The 14,818-nt window shown below is 34.0% G+C and overlaps 3 protein-coding genes across 4 annotated transcripts; 1 reads left to right on the forward strand and 2 right to left on the reverse strand.

Annotated features, from left to right (window-relative positions):
• LOC18599074 (rhodanese-like domain-containing protein 9, chloroplastic) lies at positions 61-2,953 on the reverse strand. The gene is made up of 6 exons (XM_018121723.1): positions 2,779-2,953; positions 1,981-2,231; positions 1,679-1,829; positions 920-1,005; positions 731-835; positions 61-645 (listed from the first exon to the last, which is right to left on the reverse strand). Exons 1-6 carry the CDS (start codon positions 2,823-2,825, stop codon positions 575-577), a joined length of 711 nt encoding a protein of 236 aa, XP_017977212.1. The 5' UTR covers positions 2,826-2,953; the 3' UTR covers positions 61-574.
• Positions 5,431-8,107, reverse strand: LOC18599076 (outer envelope pore protein 16-3, chloroplastic/mitochondrial). 2 transcript variants are annotated; one of them, XM_007028888.2, is made up of 3 exons: positions 7,944-8,107; positions 6,771-7,114; positions 5,431-5,868 (listed from the first exon to the last, which is right to left on the reverse strand). In XM_007028888.2, the coding sequence occupies exons 2-3, from the start codon at positions 7,099-7,101 to the stop codon at positions 5,720-5,722; spliced, it is 480 nt and encodes a 159-aa protein (XP_007028950.1). In that variant the 5' UTR covers positions 7,102-7,114; positions 7,944-8,107; the 3' UTR covers positions 5,431-5,719. The 2 variants fall into 2 exon arrangements, with proteins under 2 accessions (XP_007028950.1, XP_017977793.1); XM_018122304.1 differs by having other exon boundaries at positions 6,771-7,122; positions 7,944-8,043.
• On the forward strand, positions 9,028-14,796 carry LOC18599077 (CDK5RAP3-like protein). The gene is made up of 10 exons (XM_007028889.2): positions 9,028-9,265; positions 9,389-9,523; positions 10,931-11,025; positions 11,180-11,274; positions 11,387-11,522; positions 11,620-11,769; positions 11,898-12,464; positions 12,776-12,984; positions 13,784-13,916; positions 14,385-14,796. Exons 1-10 carry the CDS (start codon positions 9,205-9,207, stop codon positions 14,514-14,516), a joined length of 1,713 nt encoding a protein of 570 aa, XP_007028951.2. The 5' UTR covers positions 9,028-9,204; the 3' UTR covers positions 14,517-14,796.

Consider the following 14,818-nt stretch of genomic DNA (forward strand, 5'->3'; position numbering starts at 1 on the left):
CATAGGGTAACTTTTCTTTTTGCTTCATTGAAAGCTGGTCATGGTCCTGGCTATCAAATGTCATAGCTAGATTGGATGTTGATTACTTATATTATCCCAAAAATTAAAAAACATATAAACAAAATGTGAGGAAATATAATTGTAATAATCTCCGATTGCCCAAATGTCTACAAGTTATTGCAGCGAGGGACTTTTGCAGAGTTCTAGAAACTGATGTGATGTGATGTTTCATTCCTGAGCATAAACCTCAGTGAGCTCATCCTTCTTGTTGCATAAATCCGAAACATGCAGTTGATGTCGACTTCATCTTAAGAATTTGGTTTGAGCACCGTATAGCATCCCTTAAGCGTAGAATTTAACATGATAGGCAATGTTGTTAATGCCAAAATTCATGTCTTTTTTATAAAAAAGATTCTCTTCTTGTTATCTCAATGAATCTGTCGTGTTCTGCTCCTGGTTAACAAGTCATATGACCCTAGCTGTACAAATTGTTTCATCATTCCCTTCGCTAGGATTCATGTTGGCGTTGGCAACATAGAAACTACAAAAATTTTGGGTTCCTCGCAAGCTAGGCCTAGCTTGCAGGAAACATCTGAAGTAGCTTCTCTGCTTGATCCGGAAACAGGGTTATGAACAGAAATGCGCCTGCGCAATTCATCAATGTTAAAAAAGGAAGGTAGAGTTGGAACTACTTCCAGAAAAAAATTTTGATGAATGTTGAATCACTTACAGATGAGTACAGTGCCAAGCACAGCTGAGATCTTGCCTTGAATTGTCACCAAACCAGCTTTGCCAGCGTCTTGCAACTCTTTAGAACCTACAGAATCAAATGTACCTGCAAAACAAGAACTACTTCATTCTCTTGTCTTTGCATACATAGAGAGCTGCTCTTAACGAAAACAGGCAACTGATGCTTAACCTGGTTTTGCAGTTTGAAGTCCCGATGTCATACATGCTATTTTCTGGAAACCAGCTTGCTCCAATTTATTGGCAGCAGCAGCAGACCTTGACATCAAAAAAGAAGCAGAATTCTTTCAAATGGTTATGGCAAATATAACCGGATATATATGAAGTGATCAGGGAGTGGAAATAAATACAGACCATTCATCAGTTGATATTTAATTGATTTACCAGTAGATTCAATGCAGAATAGCCTTATCACAAACAAGAACAACATCAACCTATTCCGGAAAAGGATTGGAGGTATACTATGAAATCAGATTATCCGTCTAACATTTCTACTATAACAACAAATCTAGAGATCTCTCACACACCCATTTCTCTGACTATAGATAAATGATTAGTTCCTCTCTACCAACTAGTTCCATGTTATGAGTCTGATATATTTATAATCTTACGGAAACCAGATGCTAAGACAAGACAAAGTTCATGAATCAAGGTTCAGGGTTTGGATTTGTTGGATTTGTTCCCCTATTATTTACAGAAGTCGTAAGATTGATAGATTAATTTCTTCAGTCAGCTGTGTGAAAACATTAAACTCAGCAATTCTGTTCTGTTATTACTTGCTTTAAAGTGTCCTACAAACTTTATTATGTCACTTCTGTGCCAAAACGAATCTCCAGTAAGAATTTTCTGGTCCATTGCTTATCGGATGTTCTGATCACCTAAATGAACATGTTAGTCAAATCAAACCATCCAGAGGATATTAAAACCTAACCTTAGCCCCTCCTGGCATACAAGCAGCAATTTACTATCGGGTGAAAACTGGCTTTTCACAGATTGTACAAAATGAGGATTGGGTTTTGTAAATGGCAACCCAAAGAATAAACCTGAAAAATTATTGTGCAAAGTCCTCTTTATTATTGTGCCTGCACAAACAAAACAAAAAGAAAAATCAAATTTAGTTCATTATAATTTCATAGTCACTGTATGCTGTTATGTAATGATCTTTAGAGGGAGACAAACATGAAAAAAAATGAGCTGAATTTAGAAGAAGAAATGAAGATAGAAAGGATTGACCAGGGTCATTGTCTTGGTTTTCAATGAAAAGAGGTACATGATAACATGATTTAATATGAGCTCGATCAAACTGAGATTTGTCACGGACGTCAAGTACTGCATAACCCTCATCTGCTCTAAGCTTTTTTGCTTCTTCAGCATTCACAAAATTCACTTCCGCTCTAATGCTTAAATTTCTTCGCCGAGCAGGTATCCCTGAGATGGCTCTTCCATGGTAAGTCTTTAATTCCAACCAACTTCTCCTGGAATTGCTGAAAAACACATCTTAATTCATTACTTTCCCGTTCATAGCTTTTGATTTCAATTTCTACACTAGTTGTCTGTCATATCCAAACTATATAACTGCAGATTTATGAACTGTTGCAAATCAAACAGCATTTAACCGATTCAAAAGGCTATGAAACAAAAGAAAAGAATGTGTGCGTTTTCGTGCTACTTAATGGCAGCAATCTTTGCTATTTACTTTTGCCAAATGCTAATAAGTGTCTTAAACATACTCAGTAAAGATCATACGAACTGCGTTCTTCAAAAACTTATCTTTTTACAAACTCAGAAAATTTCATTCAAAGGAGAAGAAACCAGTCAGAATAAAGCAACCATATATAGCAGCACGAAAGCTCAATATATATCACCACTGAGAAGCCTTTCTTCCCACTATTGTGTCGGTAAGCAAACACCCTAAACCTAGAAATTAACTCTTGAAATTAAGCATTAAAATATAAAGCTTTCTACTCATCTTCTTGAGTTTAACCAGGAAAGTTTAAAACTTCAAAGAAAGACGAAACTTTTACTGCTAACCTTGTACAAGAAAGCGTTGAATAACAAGCACCAGCAATCCCAGCCATCGAAAGAGTTCTCTAGTTGTTCGTTGCAGCCCTCTCTCACTCTCTCAGCAGAGTGATTAACGGGAAAGTTCAGGACAGCCACGAGATTGGCCCAAGAAATTTGGAAGGTGCAATGGGTTGCTGCCACGTGTTTATGAAAATCGGATATGCCATATTTCTTGAACCTTTGAGCTTTGGGGATTCTCACTCTCCTGTCCGATTATAATACTTTAATTGCACAATTTTGTTTTTCCGATTGGCCATATGATTAAGGTTAAATGCTCATTTTAAAGTTTACTATTTGTTTAATTTTTTATTTCAAGATCCAATTTATCGCTTGGTTCAAATTAGGACCTAAACTTTTCATTTTATTCATTTAAGAAAAATTGATGATAAAAATGACTAAAAATAAGAATTCAAATCTATGTTTGTCTATCAACTGAATTTGCTTACTGTTGCCATTGATTTTTTTAAAATATATAAAATTAAAAAAATTGCATTTTACCTTAAAAATGAAAATTTTGACAAATATTAAATCTTAAAATAAGCATTTAACTTTTAATTTATTTACTTCTTAAAAACAGAAGATAAATCAAATAAGATTTTAAAAAACTTTAAAAAAACTAATTTTCTTTTAAAGAATAAAATTAAAAAGAAAAATTTTTTTTTTTCAAAAAATATTTCTCTTTCAATAAATCTCCCTCTTCTCTTCTTTTCTCTATAAATCACTCTTTTCCAAGGTAAATCGCAATCTCCCTCTTTTTTACTTTTTTTTGTAAAGATTACTAAAAAACAAAAAATACAACAACAGAATAATAAAATCTGAAATTTTTTTATTCTTATAAAAATTTAAAAAAATCAAAAATTTAAAACTATATTCAGATATTATTTAAAAGTTTTCTCTTCTTCACAATGTCAAAGACATCGAATTTTTAATGTCAAATACATCTTTTCTTATTTTCTTTTTCTTTGTTGGGAAATTTAAGTATAGTTTAATGACTTGCTAGATCAATAAAAATATAATACTATTATTACTATACAAAGTTTAAGAGCTGCATTGTTTCGAGTTTATATATGATTTGTTTCGCTTTGATTAATTAAATGATTGAATAATTTTAATCAAAATTAAAGTTTATATAATTTATTTTGTCAAATAATTTTAATTTAATTTTAAAAATTATTATTTTTTATAAGAGTTTTATAAGGCACATAAGATTAATTTTATGATTAGATTGAAAGAGAAATTGAGAAACTAGCCAACACCATGTGACAACAAAAAATCACTTAAGCTGAAGTATTTGAGGTAAAAATTATTTGGGAATAATGATTAATGATTTTACGGTCGAAGAACCTTGAAATTAGACAATAAAACTTGTTACCGGATACTTATCTTAGTTTAGACCATTAACTTACATATCAAATCATGATAAGTACCCTTTGGTTTTTATCTCTCTAAATGTTCTTATTGTTTTGATGAAAATTTTCATTAGTTGACATACAAAATTTTACTCAAACATTTCACGGCATGATTTCGTGTCTCAGTTTACATACTCGTCATCAGTCATCATCCACAGTATTTACTTTAAGACGTGTATATGTTACGCAATAGCGACACGAAACTAATACATGCATTGACTAATTAGCAACATTGGGCAAAATGCATTGACTAGAAAGAAGAAATGGGTTCTAAAGTCTATTAGCAGCTGTGTTTTCCATTTACCTGCATCATTTCAGTGAGGGGAAGCATGGGATTCTTTTCATCCGTCTGCTGTTGCTTCCGCCGACCTTCTCGCGTATCCGGCGATGGAGAAATAGCGGCGAGGAATCAGCCCCTGAGGCCTAACTCCGTCGAAACAGACTCCTCCCCAAGACGGATTCTGGTTCCACACTTCCCTGTGACTCCAAATCTCTCCCGTTTATGATGTTTGATTTATTTTTATTGGAGAGAGGTGACAGGTTTGTCGGTGAAGGAAGCTGATGTTTGATGGATGCTTTGCTACGTTTTGCACTCTTTGATCAGCCAAGAAATATGTACTATGCTGCTGCTGCAGCATAAGAGAGTTAAATATCATGTCAAATAAGTGGAACTGGTTTCATCTACCCTGCCTAGATCTTGGAAATACAACATGTAACTTTGTGTACTTAAATTCCTGTTGTTCTTCATTTTGGTTGACCTATCTTGAAGTTGTCATGGAAAGGAAAGGGACTCGATTACTAGTACAAGCCCTTTTCCATCCTGCCAGAAATATGTACTATGCTGCTGTTTCTGCTTAAGAGAGTTAAATCTCATTTCCTTGGATTTCGCATGTTGCTGTTAGAGCTAACGCTATCACTGTGTAAACATTCTTTGTAAGAAAATTCGATTGATTTCATTAAATACCAAATATTGCTCTAAAATTCTGAAATAAGTTTTCCTCTCAAACTTTCTTCTTCATTTCATTAATACTCATCATAAGTTAAGACGGGCAGGGATCAGAGGTTTAATGGATGCAACAGCCATAAAGTAAAAGCTGTCCTGTAATGTTCCATTAATTCCTATGCTGAAAGAAATTCAATCTCCTTCTTGCAACTAGTCCAGTTTGCAAATTGAGAGAAACTCCGAAATTCAGAGAGAGAGAGAGCACCATTCACCGCTATTATTGTCTCCATACAAAAGCAAAAATATCTCAAAAGCAGTAATTAAATATCCCAAATTCAGTAAGTTCAGAAACTGCCATCTATACCATGACTTTGATAAATGACGAGGCATTTTTTTTATTCAAATCAACATTCTCACTCTAAATGAAAAACAGAAAAAAAAAGGAAACTGTGAGTATGATTACATCTCCAAAACAAAGACATACATCTGGTTCAGCAGACTGATTGATTGTCTCACGTTGAGTTGGAAGTGGATTCTCAACAGCCACATGCAAGATTTATGAATCAGCAGTAGGTCTTTTCTTGGTGGTGTAAGGGTAATACTCTTTCCCTGTGTCTATTCTTGTTGTCTGACCTCCAGCATCAATCACGGCAGAGGTGACTGCCAGTGCTGTCCCAGCAGCAATAGCTGTTGAGATGCTCCTCCCTGGAAAATGGAAAGCACATCAATACCGTTGTTGAAAATTAACAAGTGGACAAAACTGACAAACTTTGACATGTATCCAAAAACCAAGTTAGAATGCAATAACCTGCATAGGACATTCATAGTCCCTCTTTTTCTTCTTAAAAGCACAAAAAACTTATGAAAAGCCCTCTGTTCAATAAAAAAAAAAAAAAACTTCACACAACCCTCTACCTCAAAATAACCAAAAAAGTCAGACCACTTCCCTTCCCCTGCCCTCCAGTCAAGGATTTCATGACAACTTATTTCAGCTCAATCCTATTGTCAAGTCACTGTAGAGTTTACAGTCAGTTCTCAATACAGATGCAACAGCTTACCTAAGCAAGAAACTAAATGTATGTATCATGCATTTCAGAAAGGATAATTTCCAAAACCTTGACATAAGAAAGTTAAGCAAAATCAAAAGTAATTGACTTTGAAATTCACATGATGTAGAACCCCTACTACTTTACATAAAACTACTAAACAAACATTATTAAGGGAAAAATCAAGAAGACAAAGACAAAAATCCAAAGCAATAATGATGTATATGAGGATAAACTTCAGCACCATTGTTTGGATGGTGGTATAGCTCCTAAGAAACACCACAAGCTTGCAAACTTTGAAGAGGTAAAGCTTTCCTCACAAAAATAAAGCTATTATCCTATTACTGATTATCTGTATGCATACAGATCAGAATTTTTATCAGGCAAAAGGGGAAGTCAAATATCTTCGTGTCTCATGCTGTTTTTCCAAACATTAATATTTCACAAACGAATATCCAAGCTATGTCGATTGTCACAAATTGTTACTTTAAAAAAATAATAAAATCAGATAGCAAGTATGAAAGTGCACAAAAACTCTAGCCATCTAAATAGGTCTTTTACCTTTGAAACCGAGAATGGAAGCCCCAGCAACGAAACCACCAACAGCACCATTAACAAAGTCTCTCTTCATCCTATAATTCTGCAACAGTTGCTCCACACCAATGTATACTCCCCCAATTGCTGCAAATGTTATTCCGTGATTGCCCATCATCTTCAGTGTCCTTACGAGCCCTGGAAGGGCAACACTTCTCTCAACACGAGGTACATCATACCAAGTAGCAACAATAGTCCCCCAGATAGTTCCGGCAACCAAACCAGTAGTGGCACCCTTGATTGTTTTCAACATTGGCAAGTCATCATCCTCATAATACCTAAGATCTGAAGGGTCCATTGCTACCTTCTTACTGCAAACCAACGCATATCACCCAAAAAAGAAAAAGAATTTCAGAAACAGGTTCAGCCCCAATACTTGTATCTAGCATGTCTTCTACTGAAAATATAGATGACCCTGGAGACCAACCCAGCCTTGGACTACAAAAATTTCATAGTTTTCTCCATCCAATAAACCCCATCCTGCTTCCCAAGATTCAAACATGATAATTGGAGACTTCTACGGTACCACAACTATATCCTCTAAAACAAATTAGAATAGAAAATGGGTCTTTTACTTATACCGAAAAAATTGCAAATTCAATGCAAAAAATACAGAGCCATAGCTGTTGTCGCTTCATAAGGATATAGCAAAGCCCTTACAACTTAGACATAACACATCAATATACAAGGTTTGGATATGTTTCTTTTTCTTTTTCTAGAGAAAAGGTTTTGATAGGTTTCAAATAAAGGGAAGAGGGGCAATGAACCAAACATTTTTCAGTTTAGTTTTAGATTTATCAGGAGCAATAAAAACTACCGCCCAGCTGCTAAACAAACAATGCCTGAGCAACAAATTAAGACATTTTTTTACTTAATTTCGAGAATGAGAAAAAGAAAATTTCAAATGCTAACTACATTAACGCATAAATCAAGGCGCTAAAAATTTAAAAAGAAAAAAAATAAAGAGAAAGGAATTGGGAGCAGATCAAATCGAGCAAACAAAAGGATTAAATTAGATTTAAGAAAAGCAAACCCTAAACTATATGCAGCAGATTTAAGATATATTCGAATAGATTAAAAAGACATATAATTCAATAGAAAAAACATTTTTAATTAAAAAAATAAAGGGGAGAAAATTACCTTACTGATGAAAATGGAGAAGACGACGTGAGAGACTGTGGGAGTTTAGCTGAGAAATGTTTTCGACAAATTCATTTGCTCGTCGATGATCCGCTTACTACATGCCAGTATTATTGTGTATTCTCCATTTTACCCTCATTCTTTCTCTTATTTCCCGCTGAATCATTGTATTCTTTTGGTCAAGGTAATGTTTTATTATTATTACTTAAATATGATATTTTCTTATTAATTTTTTTTGGTGATTTTAGTTTTACTTTTGCATAAAAATACCATTTTCCTTTTTGAAAAAGCATACAAATACAATTGGAGTAAGTGGCAGAAAGGGTGAAAAAAAAGTTTTTTTTTTTAATAATATCATATGGTCAGTAAATTACTTTGTTTTAAGTTTTTATATTTCATTTTCTTGTATCATGGTGAATATTAAATAGTTTGCACATGAAAAAACGTTATAAAAAATTCATATTTTTGATATATCATGATGTTCATAATTATATATCAAAAAATTCTTAAAATTGGTTAAATTCTTTTAAAATAGTAATACCTCTGTCACTTGATTTATATATTATTAGCTTTCTTAATACAAAGGAGAGGTCCCAAAAGGGAGTAGAAATTCGAATTTAAGCCTCAAATTTCGTAAAGAGAATAACAATCTTTAGTTAAATATAGATTATAATTATTTTTTGAATTTTTGACTATTAGTTTTTATTTCTTACCAATACTAAATGAAAGAAAAATGATGAAAAAAAACCATATGTTTAATTGAAATAAAAGAATTACTAATGTAAAAGACATTCGCCTATAACTTTTGATGGAAACAAAAATCGTATATTTCATAATAAAAAAAGTTTAAATTTTTTTCTAATTATTAAAATGTTACATGCTTTTAAGTCTATATATATATATATATATATATATTAATTTTCAAAAATAAAAATAAAATAGTGAAAGAACGATTTTTATGTTAATTATTTTCTTTATAAAAAATATTTTTAATTATTTTCTAAAGTTTGTTTTCCATTGAAAACTGTTTTACATTTTCTTAAAAGTACATTTTACGTCCGTCACAGAAAGAAAAAAAAAGAAAGCAGAGGATTGTAGAGCCTTTAAACGGACGCTGCATTTAACCCGACCCGTTACAGTCGTCATTACCAACACCAAGGCATCCCAAAAGAACCCGTTTACTCAGCTGCCAACTTTCTGTCGAAATCTCAACTTTCCGATTGCATATTCTCCCGAGAAAACACTTTCTCGCAAAAGAAAAATGCAAACGCCGGAGGACATTCGTAATCTCCCAATCGACATAACATTTTCTCGTCTTGGAGGTAAAGCACTAAAATATCATCTCAGTAAATCTCGAACAATATCCAATTTCTCTTCTACAAAGGTTGATAAAAATGATACTGGAAAATTGTTTGAACGATTTTTCTCTTTTCGTTTTACTGAAGAATGGTTGGTTGATCGCAAGAGAGTACCGTCGGTTTGGAGAAAGAGACTAGCGGCGATACGATCGAAGATATCGAAGGAGTTCACGGCCTTGCCTAAGGATATTGATCCCTATTTTCAGACCCTTGACCCTGAAGGTCAGTTTTTTTTTTTTTTAGATCTATTCTACGTAATTTTGTAGACATATTTCAATAAATGGTTACAGATTGTACTTACAATTAATTTTTATTAGAATTTCATTTTATGTGATTTTAGTTGTTGCTTTTGTTGATGAGAAGAAAATTGATGGAACCACTGTTTGGTTGTAAATAATAAGCGGAAATTTACAGTAGCTTTTGCTCAAATAGCTGAGGTTCTGTTGGTTGGTGGCCTGATGCTTTTACTGCTCCTTTTTTTTTTTTTTTTTTCTTAAAAGAAAAAAAAGTGTGATTGGATACCAAGTAAGATTGATTTTGAAAAATTAAGACATATAATGTTTAACCTCCTTGGATAGTACTTTTACATGGAACAATTTAGTCTTACATTTTAACTATTTGCCAATATTCAATCGGATATGATTTTAAAATCCCGTAAGAGTTTGTCCTTGCTGCCAGCACACACTGAACTTGTGTTGGAAGCTCGAAGGTGAAGAGAGTAGAGTAAATGGGTGGAAAAGTGAGGAGAGTTGAGTAAACAACTCTTTCCTACCTTGTTTCGGAGTGAATTTGAGGGAAGGATAAAGTGGCAAGTTTATAGGCTATTATTACCTTTTTAGCTCCATTCAAATTCATTACTAAATTAAACTTTAAGAAGGTGGTGGGGGGGGGGGGGGGTTTAAAAGGGCCCAAGCTGAAATGATTCATTTGAACTACTTAATCTCAGTCCTCTCAGTTTGAGGGACTTTATCAAGTGGGATTTTCAGGGATTTGGTTGCCTCAAGAACTGCCTCACTTTCTTTTAAAAGGTAAACTTCCGTACAAAGTAATATAAACCCATTATCCCCTTTTACGCTAATCTCTTCTACTTCTCTCCATCCAAACACACTGTAAATTGCCACCTATCATGACACTACTTTCTTCTTGTATGCTGGCAATCTCACTCTTCACCACTGGCCACTAGAATGGAGTTTTGTAAAGGACCTGAAACTGACAAATGACAACTGTTGATAAGAGGGGAGGACACTGGTCATTAGCAAACCAGAAGAGTAGCCAGCACATGAAATGGGCAAGACAGCTTCTTATGTGACTGTGATGTATACGTGCAGTTATGTTATTGGCTAGGAGGATTGAACCTAAGTTCGCAAATATTTTTTTAATGAAGTTACTTTTTCGAACCACATGTTGGATCTCAAAGTTTCTGTCTCAGCTTGAGATAATTATGGAGTGTGTGGATGTGATCTCTAGAAATATCAATTACAGTTTATGACTTTGTATGTGATTTTTTTTATTTTTTATTTTAATGAGTTTTTCATGTTCATTAAAGTTCTCGGAATTAGACTTTTAAGTGCTGTTCTATTTATTGTTACTCTGTTTCTGCTTATCTGATGACTAGTGTACTGCTTCCAGGAATTGGTTACTTAGAGGCCAAAAAAATATATGATATTCTTCTTAAGTCGACTCCAGAAAGCCGGAACATATTTGGCCGGCTATCAGGTGCTGCTGTAAGACAATAACTCTTTCTCTCTCTCACTCTCTCTCTCTCTCTTGCATGTGCATGTGTACTTACTCCAAGACTCAAACACTAGCATGCGCACCAATGTAGTCAATCACTGGTATTTTTTAATAAATATTATATATGTATTAATCCTTTGACAGGGATCTTGGGAAGCAATTGTGCATTCTTTTGAAAAAGATCATCTTTTCCTTGGTGAGGCTGCTCAAATAATTATTCAAAATGTAAATTATGAAATGTAAGTCTGGATTTTCTTTGTTTTAAACTTCTTTTGAATGAATAACACACGCAAGTATTGATTTATTGTCAATTTGATTCACTTTTTGATCATTTTCTTTTAAAATGTAAAGCCCATATCAGAAAAAACAGGTGCAAAAGATTCAGCAGCAATTAGCTGAACTTGAGCGGAAGGAAGCTGATATAAAAAGAAGTGCAGCTTTGTCAGCTGCTAAATATGCTGAGGCTTGCCAAGAGCTTGGTTTGCAGGTTATGATAGTATTTATATTGATGGTAGCCAGCTTGGTCTGATTTGTATTCCTTCTTGCGATCAATACATTAAATTGGCAATCATTGCACATTACAGGGAAAAAATGTCAGGCTTGAACTCTTAGAGACTGCAAATTCACTTCCAAGCACATTTGGCAGGATTTTAGAAGTCATTGATGGTGATTCTGTTTCACGGGCAATCGAATATTACTCTAATTTTGTCAGAGATGCTCATACAGAGAAGGATGTAAGACAATAATTGAAATCTGATAATGATTCTGATTATTGCTGTTAGCACTCTGCAAAGTTTTAGCTTAATTTTTTTATCTGGGTTGGAAGTTATATAATGTAGCTGCTGACAATAATGATTTGCAGAAATCTTCATTTGCTGTCTTGCTCAACTTGAAAGACATTCGTGAAAATCCTCCATCTTTGAATGTTTCTGCAGCTTCTGAGATCCTTGATTTAGAAAATACTCAATTAAGATCTAATGAAATAAACCATGTGAGGGGAGACATAGATGTCAATGCTGATACTATTGATTGGGATATCTCTGTTGACAGTGCTCAGATTGATTGGGATATTGGTACTTTGGAAGCAACAGATGATTCTGGTAATGGTTTGGGCCCATATGAAATTGTTAATGCCAGTGAGATCTTGCAGAATTCTGCACCAAATGAAGCTGCAGAATCTGATAAAACCCCATTACACAAAACAGAAGACAATCCACTTCCTGAAATTTCTGTGTCAGATATATCCTGGGATATTAGTGTTGAAACACCGCAGGTCGATGTGATTCACGATGTCAGCTTACCAAACATACAATTGGAAAATCAGACATATGCTCCAGATACCTTACCTGATACCCCAGGAATCCGGGAGGAGAGGAGCCAACTTTTGGAGACAGAGTACAGAAATAAGATTCTGGATGATTTGTATGAGGTACATGCTAATTAATCTTATTGCAATATCTGGTTGGCTAATATTACTGAAATATTTCTTTTCATTTTTGCAAATATCTCATTTGGAGAAAAGGTTTCATTATGGCAAACTCTATGTAATTTGGGATTGATGCATAATAACTTTTTGTTTGCAACACCGTTTTATCTTCTGTGTGAACAAAATAAGAGAAGTAAAACAGCATCGAAACTGCCCCAGGCATACTTGTTGCTGTGGTGTAACTATTTCTGTCATTAGATCAAAGCATATTTCAAGTTCAAGGCATCATGTCTTGTTTAATGCTGTGTTATCAGATGAAAGCATTTTTGAACCAGCGATTGGTGGAGTTGAGGAATGAAGACACTTTGTCATTGCAAAATCAAGTCCAAGCAGTTGCTCCCTTGGTGCTGCAGCAGTATACACCGGATGCCATCGAGACAATGATATCTGATGTTTCATTGGCAGTTTCACTGCTGACAAATAGAAAAACACGAGATTTAATAATGATTCTCAACTCTAAACGGTGCAACTCAATAACTTAATTTTTGTTTATATGTTGATTGTTGTCATTTTCCATTTTCCACTATTTTATTTCCTTAAATTCTCTTTTAAAAGAAATATCTATCCAAACTTCTTATGTTTGATTATCAGAAGTTGTATGACTGGAGGTAATGAGATGAATTGAGTGAAATACCTCTTGCAGTATAGGAAAAATAACAATTCATCCCTATGAAACCTGTGCATTTTGGTAATGTAGCTTTTGATATTGCTTTCTGTTCTGAAGAAGTTTTAAATTGATAATCTTCAATTTTCACCATTGGAAAATTGCATAATGTTGTAGTAAATTGCTAGTTCAGTTACTAATTAACCCAAGTTTCCACTCAATGGTTAGATCAACTTGTAAAATGTTAACAATGTTTTGTTCTAGCATTGCAAGAAAAATATTTAGTAAAAAATAATTAGCAAATGATAGTATTGGAGATTGGATCATGGTTTGCCTATTTCTCTCAGATGTATTAGCTATAATTTCTGTCCATTAGTTTCTATTTTAAAATTTCTAATTCCTTTTAATTCTATGAGGAAGTAGAATTGGGTTAGTGTTCCTTTTAATTCTGTAAGGATGAAGAATTGGTTAGTGCTGTCATTTTCATTTTCAGGTCTTTGCTTTTACTAGATCCCTGCCAACCTTTTTGTATCACTGCATATTTTAGCATACTGAGCATAATTTTCATCTGAGTGAATTTTTTTTTTGTTTTTAGTATTAGTGTCCTGAGTGAGGTTTTAATTATATTTAGCACTGACTTTGTTGGTTTACGTTTCAGATTCCTAGACAGAATAGTTAGTACATTGGAGGAGAAGAAACATCATGAAGTGAAGTTAAAAGAGGGGTTGAAGGATGTGGCTGCCAAACGTATGGAGCTCCAGAATTCTCTATCTTCTTCATGGCCAAAGCAAGTGAGTTTTCTTTCGATATTTTCACTCTGTTGCACTGAGAAGAATGTTATGCTTCTTTTGCTCTCATATGGTCAAGTTGAATTAGTTGGTTTTCTGGTACAACTCTTCTACTCAGCTACTTAAAGTTTTTAGTTATTCCAGTTATGAAATCAAAATTTGTAGTATGAATAAAATTTGGAACCTCAATCCTATAGTATTTCTAGCCAAGAAGAAAAGAACAAAGAATCCTATTGTATCTTTTTATAATGCTTCTGTCCCTGATAATTAAACTGCCCCTAGATTCCTCTAGCTGGTTGTCATTACATCTAATTGTGGTTTTGTTCATATCTGAAAATGAAATGATTTTCAAAAGACTTGAGTCATGTATGGACGGAAAACCAAAAGCTCACTGTCTAGGAAGCAGAATTTCCTCTCTTTTTTTCTCCTCTCCTTGCTTTCCCTAATTCAAAAATGATGATATAACTGCAGGAAGCTGCTCTTGCAAAAACCAGGGAGCTGAAGAAGCTATGTGAAAGTACCCTCTCATCCGTATTTGATGGAAGACCAGTTAATATAATTGGAGAGATCAATGCCTTGTTGAGTAGTGGTATTAGTGCATAAACTCTGAAGATGTTAGCTTAGGTAGGAATGAAACTAGCAAATGAGATGTTAGGGAGTGAATGTTGGCAGAGGCACAGTTGTCTGTTTAAGCCTGCTTCTCTTTTCATGTTATTGTTGTATACTCATTTGGTATGGTACATTGGATCTGGGTAGGAGGAACAGAAGGAGGATCCTTTATTTCTTTATTGGTAAAAAATGTTACATGGCTTCATCAGTTATACTTAAACTCCATTTTTGTGAACTGGTAGCAGTCCTGACAGAAATGTCATTTAGTTTTGTAGTTCAGACTCTTTGAACAATTT

This window comes from Theobroma cacao, chromosome 5, assembly GCF_000208745.1.
Source record: "Theobroma cacao cultivar B97-61/B2 chromosome 5, Criollo_cocoa_genome_V2, whole genome shotgun sequence".
NCBI lineage: Eukaryota > Viridiplantae > Streptophyta > Magnoliopsida > Malvales > Malvaceae > Theobroma > Theobroma cacao.